The sequence below is a fragment of the Leguminivora glycinivorella genome, chromosome 25, assembly GCF_023078275.1.
Source record: "Leguminivora glycinivorella isolate SPB_JAAS2020 chromosome 25, LegGlyc_1.1, whole genome shotgun sequence".
Lineage (NCBI taxonomy): Eukaryota > Metazoa > Arthropoda > Insecta > Lepidoptera > Tortricidae > Leguminivora > Leguminivora glycinivorella.
The window spans coordinates 6,742,966-6,752,632 of NC_062995.1; the positions used below are offsets into that span (position 1 = coordinate 6,742,966).

The 9,667-nt window shown below is 38.9% G+C and overlaps 1 protein-coding gene across 1 annotated transcript; it reads right to left on the minus strand.

Moving 5' to 3' along the window:
* Window positions 1–1,145: 1,145 nt before the first annotated feature.
* On the minus strand, window positions 1,146–9,667 carry LOC125239334 (bromodomain-containing protein 4A). Its single transcript, XM_048146885.1, has 6 exons — window positions 9,405–9,667; window positions 9,061–9,166; window positions 6,085–6,219; window positions 5,491–5,599; window positions 3,661–3,796; window positions 1,146–2,000 (listed from the first exon to the last, which is right to left on the minus strand). Exons 1-6 carry the CDS (start codon window positions 9,469–9,471, stop codon window positions 1,273–1,275), a joined length of 1,281 nt encoding a protein of 426 aa, XP_048002842.1. The 5' UTR covers window positions 9,472–9,667; the 3' UTR covers window positions 1,146–1,272.

Here is a 9,667-nt window from a genome sequence, read left to right on the forward strand (position 1 = left end):
CGGGGGTGGGGGTGGAGATAACGGGTGGAGGGGGTATAAAGGTCCCTTTTTTAGTTTTTCGTGAATACCTCTTAAACTGTCTCACGTAGCAAAAAATGTTTTAAGACACAAGTAATCTTCATAAAATTCTCTAAAAAAAAGTATGTACACTTTTTATCTGGGATCAATAGTTCATGAAATATGGAGGGGAAAAGATGGACAATAACAGTACATTGTGTAACAAGGGGAGGAAGTTGACTAATACTAACGAGAGTATGTTGGCTTGCCGGAGCGATTTAAAGACTCGAGTTAGTAATATTCATACTTGCCGAGTTACACACAATATTTTTCATCAAACTTGCATTATGAAAAAAAATCTTTTCTGTCCATCTTTTCCTCTCCATATTTCATGAACTATTGATCCCAGATAAAAAGTGTACATACTTTTTTTGTAGAGAATTTTCTGAAGATTACTTGTGTCTTAGAACATTTTTTGCTACGTGGCACAGTTTAAGAGGTATTCACGAAAAACTAAAAAAGGGACCTTTACACCCCCCTCCACCCCTTATCTCCACCCCCACCCCCGAGTACTTTGAGTATGTGAATTAAGACACCATTCTCTACAACTATGCCAAAATTCGCTTATATACGAATTATTTCCGATGAGGTACGCTTAGGGTTGCAAATAGAAAAAAAAAACAAATGTTTATTTTTTCAGAATTATGAAAAAAAAAAACCGAGTGCCATGGTTTTTTTCAGATGAACAAATAATACGACAATAACGGTTTTTCGTGCGTTGTAACGTGTTTCAATAACAATAAAGTTCATTTTAATTCGATTAACATTCAGTATACAAACGTTTATTGAGGAATCCCCGATGCGGCGTGCAGCGTGGAGAGGCGGTGGTATTTCCAACAGTAAATAGTAATAACAACCAACTACAGATTTCGTAAATGTTAAAAATGTTACTTTTATAAGACCAGAAATTAAAGTTATTAGATTAAATTGGTTAAATAGTTAACATTAAGTCTAAAAAACCGTATAAAAGCATTAACTGCTTTGCAAAATTTCATATTTCGTACTTTAGAAAAGAAATATACTCCAGAAAAAATACTGTTTTTCACGGTTTTTTTCAATGTTTTTTTTTTCAAGCCAGAAAAAAAAAACCGTTTTTTTGCAACCCTAGGTAGGCTTTGTTGAGTGTGCTACTTCTTGACATGCGGCACTGTCAACGGGCAGCGGGAGAGGCCATACTGTACGATAGTACTCTTTATTATAATGCCAGGACCTTACCTATAACACAACAACACAATTTTTGTATTTTTTAGGTATTAAATGTTCATCTTCTATGCTGGGCCAGTCCCATTTAGTCCGTTTTTTGGCTTCCTTGGTCTCGGGATCCGCAGGATGGTACATAGAAGCGCGACGGGCCCGCGGTGCCGGCTTAGGGTCCGCTGGTTGGTAGACGGAGGCCCTACGTTTACCAAGAACTGAAGTGGATCTTCTGGAGTCCTCAGGGACCTCAGAGTCCGAAGGATGGTACATAGAAGCGCGACGGGCCCGGGTCGGCTTAGGGTCCGCCGAGTGGTAGACAGAGGCCCTTCGTTTACGAAGCACTGAAGTGGATCTTCTGGAGTCCTCAGGGACCTCAGGGTCTGCAGGATGGTACATAGAGGTGCGACGGCTCCGGGTCGGCTTAGGGTCCGCTGACTGGTAGACAGAGGCCCTTCGTTTACCAAGCACTGAAGTGGATCTTCTGGAGTCCTCAGGGACCTCAGGGTCTGCTGGATGGTACATAGAGGTGCGACGACTCCGAGGCGGCTTAGGGTCCGCTGACTGGTAGACGGAGGCCCTACGTTTACCAAGCACTGAAGTGGATCTTCTGGAGTCCTCAGGAACCCCAGGGTCGGCAGGGGCGCGGTGTGTGCTCGATATCGGCGTATTTCTTGGTTCTGTAGAGTCCTCTACGTGGTATATGGAGGCGCGGCGGATGCGTGACGCCGGGGCGATTTTTATGAGTTCTGGGGACAAGTATTGAAATGAAGTTTTACTGTGTCATTTTGGAAAAACGTGTCTTGAGAAGCTCACGACGGGCCTACGGCCGCCTTAAATAAAATTCCCAAGTGTTTTAACTTTTACGTCAAAAGGAATACTCGAGGTACTTAAAATATTGTAAATAAGTATCATAGAGGAAGGCTTGGCTTAGAACAAGGATATGCACTGCTGTAATTCGAGCCACCAGCAAGTGCATACGAGGCACACGTCCCAAATTTAAACCTGCAGCGAAACTGTTGGGTTTTGGTGACGGAGCAGCCATTTCCAACTCCAGCTAGTGGTGGGTAGGTTAGCTAGGGTTGCAAAAAAAACGGTTTTTTTTTCTGGCTTGAAAAAAAAAACAGTTTTTTTCTGGAGTATGTTTTTTTTCTAAAGTACGAAATCTCAAAATTTGAAAGTAATTAATACTTTTATACGGTTCTTTGGACTTAATGTTAACTATTAAACGAATTGGGTGAATCAACTTTTCTTTGCCATCAAAATTACGCATACTTCGACTACATGTGGTCAGAAAATTTAATTTGTATTTAGTGTAATTAGTTTATACTTATTATATTAAAAACAGATATACAAGCTATGCAATAAATCATGTTTTTATAGGATTTGCTATTTTATTACTTTATTTCGAGCAGTGACCCAGTGGACATAGCTGTCCCTCACTTTTGTATGAAAAAAGTGTCTCTTCCACTGGGTCACATATAGATTTAATTGTAAATGTTTTTTTTTAATTATTCCCTTAATGTAAAATAAGAATAAGGATCTTTATTCACGATGGCCAGGTTAAAACTCACAAAAGTAGAGCTAATAATAAGTATGGGCAATTCTTGCAAAAAGCAAGAAAAAGTTGATTCACCCAATTTAATCAAATAACTTTAATTTCTGGTCTTATAAAAGTAACGTTTACGAAATCTATAGGTGGTAGTTATCACTTTTTACTGTTGGCAACACCACCGCCTCTCCACGCTACTCGCAGCATCGGGGATTCCCTTGTATACTGAATGTTAATTGAATTAAAATTTACGTTATTGTTATTGAAACACGTTACAACTCACGAAAAACCGTTATTGTCAGATTATTTGATCATCTGAAAAAAAAAAACCATATTTAGAAAAAACCCAAGGGTATTTTTCATGTTGTTTTTCACAATTCTGAAAAAAAAAAACATTTGGTTTTTTTTTCTATTTACAACCCTAAGGTTAGCACATTGTTACTGGAAAATCCTCAATGTAAATTGAAACTCCAGTGCCTGTTAAGATGTATTCTTACGGGTAGATGTTGCTATACGCCACCGTAAGTGCGTTTTCACATTATCCGATCGGATATCGGATGTCGGACCGATATCCCATACATTACAGGCGCCATCTTAGTTTTTTAAATTGAAATCTTTCCGACATCCGATATCGGATCGGATAATGTGAAAACGGCCTAAGGCGTTTAAGAATCGAGGGAATGCATGGATAAATTCGCACACATCCAGCAGGCCTCCGTTGCGCAGTTAGGAGCGACATGGCTCCAACAAAGCACAGTCACAGGTTCGAGTCCTGCCGGAGGTGTGAATTTTTCTTTAAAATTATAAGTATGTAATATCGCTCACAGACGTTTCTGCATAATAAAAAAAACAAATACCTTGGTGTCGATGCGTAGCGGAAGTTCTCTGAGCAAGCACGGGCGGTGGCGCGTGGCGGCTCAGCAGTCGCGACAGCGGGGAGTCCGCCCCCGCGCCCTCTTCTGCTGACGCTAGCACTGACAGCTCACGGAGCGTCTACACAAAACAACACAATGTCTTTATAACAGTAAAAATTTTTACTAACTGATGAAGTACTTTCGAGTGTCTGTGGTGCTACAAATCTTAAGATATTTACATTTTTAACTTTTTCAAAACGTGTGGACTGAGTGAGCACTTACAAAAATTTATTATAAAAAAACCTGACACTTTAGTGGTTCGTTTTGTGTTTTACAAATTCCCATTTCACTTTTACTAAACTATACACATATAATAGCGGTCTAAATCTTATGTTTTTCATCAAAATTCGGCTTTTCAAAAGTGTGAGGATTGAGTGAGCATAAGAAACTATTTGTAAAAAATTAAATACGTCACTAGGTGATCTAAAATTTATAGAGGTAAGTTGGCATATTTTTTACTAAGTATTAGTATATAAATATTATATGGTAAATGAATACATTCACTGTTTTCGTTGGTAGTTTGTGAGGACTGAGTGAGCACATGTTAATGACTGTATCTTTTGATTTATCTTTTTACAAATTCAGAGATTCGTTTTACAATTGTTTTAGAACTTTTACTAAATGATCAGCATTTTTTTTTTCGGAAGGTGCTCACTCAATCCACACGCACACATATTTTTAGTATACTTTTAATTAATAAATGTATCAATTATATTTATTTGGAGCTCCAACAGCTATGACATATCTACACCTTATAAAACAAGGTCTTCCGCATCTGTCTGTATGTGTGTGTGTGTGTGGGTGTTCGCGATAAACTTAAAACCTACTGAATGGATTTTCATGCCGTTTTCACTTATGAATAGAGTGATTCTTGAGGTACGTTTAGGTATATAATTTGTTGAGATTTTGTTTGAATTGAAATAAGACAATATGTGCTAGATTTATATTGACCCGGATATAGACCATGATTACCTTTTTGATTTTAATTGAATATCTGCTAATCAAGTCGGACAAAATCCCGCTGGCTGAGAGTTTTAATCGAAAACGCTACTTAAACCGTTTGAGCCATATCAAAACGATGTATGACGAAAATATGTCTCTATTTTTTAATACATACAACATACATACAATCACGCCTGTATCCCATAAAGGGGTAGGCAGAACAAATGAAACTACTAAAGCTTCAGTGCCACTCTTGGCAAATAAGGGGTTAAAAGAAAACGAAATTGTGACATTTTTAATAGGTTACAAAAAATAATAATAATATAAATGAATATGTCTAGTGTCTCTAGTGTCTATGTCAGTGGATACATGTGGAACTGTAATAGTGTAATAATGGAGAAAATAGATCAGTTACAATTGGCCCCCAGTCGGGTTTTAACCCGCTGTACCTTAACCATTATTTATCCATACTAATATTATAAATGAGAAAGTGTGTGTGTGTCTGTTTGTTTGACCGTCTCTCATGGCAAAACGGAGCGACGAATTGACGTGATTTTTTTACGTGGAGATAGTTGAAGGGATGGAGAGTGACATAGGCTACTTTTTGTCTTTTTCTCACCCCCCCCCCCCTTCCACTTCCCTAAAATGGGGGGGTGAAACTTTGTATGGAGCATTCCGCAATTTATTTTATTTAACTCAGTATTTATTCTCTTTCTTAGGCTAGGTATTTTTATAATATGATTATAAAGGTAAAATACAAAACTACATACAAAACAATACAAATATATATTAGTTCTATACTTATAAAGGGTTAAAAAAAATGAACGGTACCTCTTCCCGAAATTCGAGCGTCATCTGATAGATGAAGTGGTGGCTGCTGTTATACATGAGAGCGTTCGAGAACATCAGTTGCAAAGCGCGCGTCAGCTCCGCCGTCGTCCTGACAAGCAAATACATACTAACATTATAAACAGGAAGCGATGGTAGCGTAGCGGTAAACGCATGCGAAGCGCTGGTGCAAAACGCGTGCGACTTTCGATCCGGAGGTCGCGGGTTCGAACCCCGGCTCGTACCAATGAGTTTGTCATTTGATGTTTGCCAGTCGTTTTCCGTGAAGGGAAACATCGTGAGGAAACCGGACAAATTCCAATGAGGCCTAGTTACCCTTAGGGTTGGAAGGTCAGATGGCAGTCGCTTTCGTAAAAACTAGTGCTTACGCCAAACCTTGGGATTAGTTGTCAAAGCGGACCCCAGGCTCCCATGAGTCGTGACAAATGCCGGGATAACGCAAAGGTAAAAAAATTTTCACTGCTTTGAAATCGAGGCACACAAATAAATGACCTTACCTGGATTCGAACCCAGGACTGCGGCTTAGCAGGCAGTATCACTACGCGCTAGGCCAGACCGGTCGTCAAATGACATTACCTGATGACGCCATCTTTAATCCTTCTTTTGATAGTGGAGAGGTCCATAGGCCGACGTACAATGGTACTGTAGAGCGGCGCTATGTCGTCCGTCACGGGACGCAGAAAGTGCTGCGCGTAGCGGTGACTGCATATCCTGTAGAATATTATATAAATCAATAATAATCCTTACTAATATTGTAAATGGGAGTGTGTGTCTGTTTGTTTGTCCGTCCTTCACGGCAAAGCGGAGCCAGGAATTGCCGTGATTTTTTAAGTGGAGATAGTTGAAGCGATGGAGATTCATATTGATATTCATTCATTTATTTGCATAAAAACACATAAACATGCATGCAAATACAATATTTACACTACAGCTAAAAATAAGACAAAACAAATTTTACAAGAATTGAAATCAGAATTTTGTAATAAAATAAAATAAAAAATCTTAGTTGAATATCAGTAGATTGACATAGACTGCTTTTTATCTCATTCTAAAGCGAGCGAAGCCGCGGGAAAATGCTAGTATTATATAAAACAATAATAATCGGGTGCGTATCGATCGATATAACTTTTTTGATATATTTTTAGTCGTAATAACGATCATTTGATATAATTATTGAATCATATAACAACAAATAATATACTAACAAATTGTATAATTCTTCGCGGGCAAAAGCAATAGAAATTGGACGCAAAAATAACTACTGTTTGCAAGTTTTCCTCATAACTATCAGATGCTTTATTTCGTGCTTGGTATAATAAATTTTATTTTAAGCACAGGCAAGTTCCCCAACAAAGTTATACGTACACTGTGTGTTTTGTTTTCCGTTCAATTCGATACGCAGTTAGCTCCATCATCAGGAAAAACTCGATATATCGCTTTTTGATAAGTTCGAAAAAAACAATATTTTTCGTTTCCATACATAATAAATTAGTGTGAGTGAGTGTGTACCTTAATAATAACATTAAAGTTAATGTCAAGTGCCTGACGGCACATGTCAAAACAAATAACATTAGGAAAAGCATGTCACACACGTGTTCAGTAATCAAATTTATTTTTTAATAATTCGATAACCGTAAGTGTTTAGACGGTAGTTTCTTAGACCAGCGTGTCCACTACTAAACCCAAAAAAAATGCCTGACTTTTCCCTGACTTTCCATGACCATTTAAGAAAATTTCCCTGACCAAATTTTCATTTTTTGATGACATTTTACCACTTTTGCTTAGGGTTGCAAAAACGGTTTTTTTCTGTCTTGAAAAAAAAACCTGAAAAAAAAGCAGTTTTTTTAGGGTTCCGTACCTTAAAAAGGAAAAACGGAACCCTTATAGGATCACTAGTGCGTCTGTCTGTCCGTCTGTCACAGCCAATTTTTTTTAGGATATGTTTGGTTTGTAAGTACGAAATATTAAAATTTGCAAGGCAGTTCATACTTTTGTACCTACGGTTTTTTTATACATACATACATACATACATACAATCACGCCTATTTCCCATAAAGGGGTAGGCAGAGCACATGAAACTGCTAAAGTTACAGTGCCACTCTTGGCAAATAATGGGTTGAAAGAAAACGAAACTGTGACACTGCAGTGACAGGTTGCCAGCCTCTCGCCTACGCCACAATTTACCCCATATCCCACAGTCGCCTTCTACGACACCCACGGTTTTTTTATGTTAGCTATTAAACTTTAATTTCTGGTTTTATAAAACGAGCGCAGCGAACGCGAAATAATTTTTCCCTTTTATACGTCCCTGGGAAATGATGCAGGGAAGAGCTCAACTCGATAGGCAAGCATAGAAGTGTAACGGTTGCGTGGGTACCGGGACACCAGGGAGTCACAGGTAATGAGAAAGCAGACGAGTTGGCAAGGGCGGGGGCGGAGACGGAATTCTTGGGTCCGGAACCGGCTCTGCCTATGTCAGCTGACGTCACGAAAGGAGTCATTGAGAGGATAAAAGAGATGGAAGCACAAAGAGACTGGGAAAGAGAGACCAGTTGTAGACAAACGAAGATGATGATAGAAGGTAGAGACCAAAGGAGAACTAAGTATCTTCTGAAACTAGGTAAGAACAGTCTAAGAATGTTGACCGGTATCATAACGGGACACAACACTCTTAACAGACATATGAAGATAATAGGTAGTAGTGACGAATCCTGTCCACATTGTGGTAAGGAGGAGACTAGCTTGCACCTACTAGCAGAATGTATCATGTATGCGGCACCGCGACATGACACATTCGGTAGAGACAATCTGGGAGAAGATGAACTCAAGGATGACAAACTTAAACATGTCCTTCTATTCTGCAGGAAAACAAGAAGATTTGAGGAGAGAAGTGTGGGAGGGCAGCCGGGACAGTAACCTGCAGCTCCAACTCCAGGGAATTGGGCTGAATGAACGCACCAGCGATCGACAGCCCGCCTGTATCCGGCCAGGCGTCCCTACACTACATCTATCTACATCTACGTCCCTGGGGCTGATAGTAGTTATTATGTACATAACATAGCAAACAAAATGGAGTACCTAGTCTATCAGAGCAGAGTCAGGAAAGCAGGCTTGAAATGAAACGAGATTCCGAGGGTAGTGAGCGCGAAGTATTGACTAAGTAACTAAAATATATGACCTAAGTAGAAGTTGTAAACGCGAGCGAAGCAAGCGTGAAATTTTTTCTCTGTTGTCAGCGTCGGGATGCCCATTTAGGTGTTTATGCCTTTAGGTTTCCAAGTGCTGTGAAGTTATCGTATCGTATTATCAATATCTCATCGTATTATTTATTTCAATACTTTTCATTTTTTTTTTCTTGGTGCCAATTTTTTTCCTGACCTCCAAATCATTTCCCTGACTTTCTATGACCACTATGAGCTTCCCTGACTTTTCCCTGACTTTCCAGAAAGTGGACACCCTGATTAGAGCAATTCATTGTATTTGACCTAAAAAAACTTTCCCTTCAAGTTAACGGATTTCAATGAAAACACGGTGTATATTTAGAGATATTACCTTTTATAGACCAGCATAGTGGCGCGTTGCCACCGGCGGTGCCTTCTCTCGGCCTCACCTGCCGGGGAATTCAAGCGCTCTATTTTGGTTCGTACCTCAGGACTCGCTGAAACATACCATACTAGTCAATATTTACATTTCTCTATAACTTCAATATAAAAATTCGTATTCTCAAATAAGTTAATTTTGTAAATTATTTTTGGGAATAAAAATTAAATAATAAATGCTTGCAATAGTTGCAATGAATGAATACTGAAAACTTATGGAATTTCAACCCAAAGTCACCCACTAAACAAGACTGGCTGCAACCTTACTTAAAGTTATCATTAATATATATTGCTTACCTGACGAATCCAATATAGGTTCATGTAGTATGTCACACTGCCCTCTGACATCTTCTATTTGAATCATTAATTCATTGTCTTCTTGCCTCAAATCCGATTTTTCTAAATATGAGTCTTGTTGCCTTAATTCCGACTTGTCCGAGTCATCAATTACAATAACTTTCTGCAAATAATTGTGTTCTCGTGCCCTTCTAGTGACAGTGCACAGACTGTCTTCATCTATAGCCGGGAAGTCAAATGTAGTTGTTTCAATGCTTGAGAGA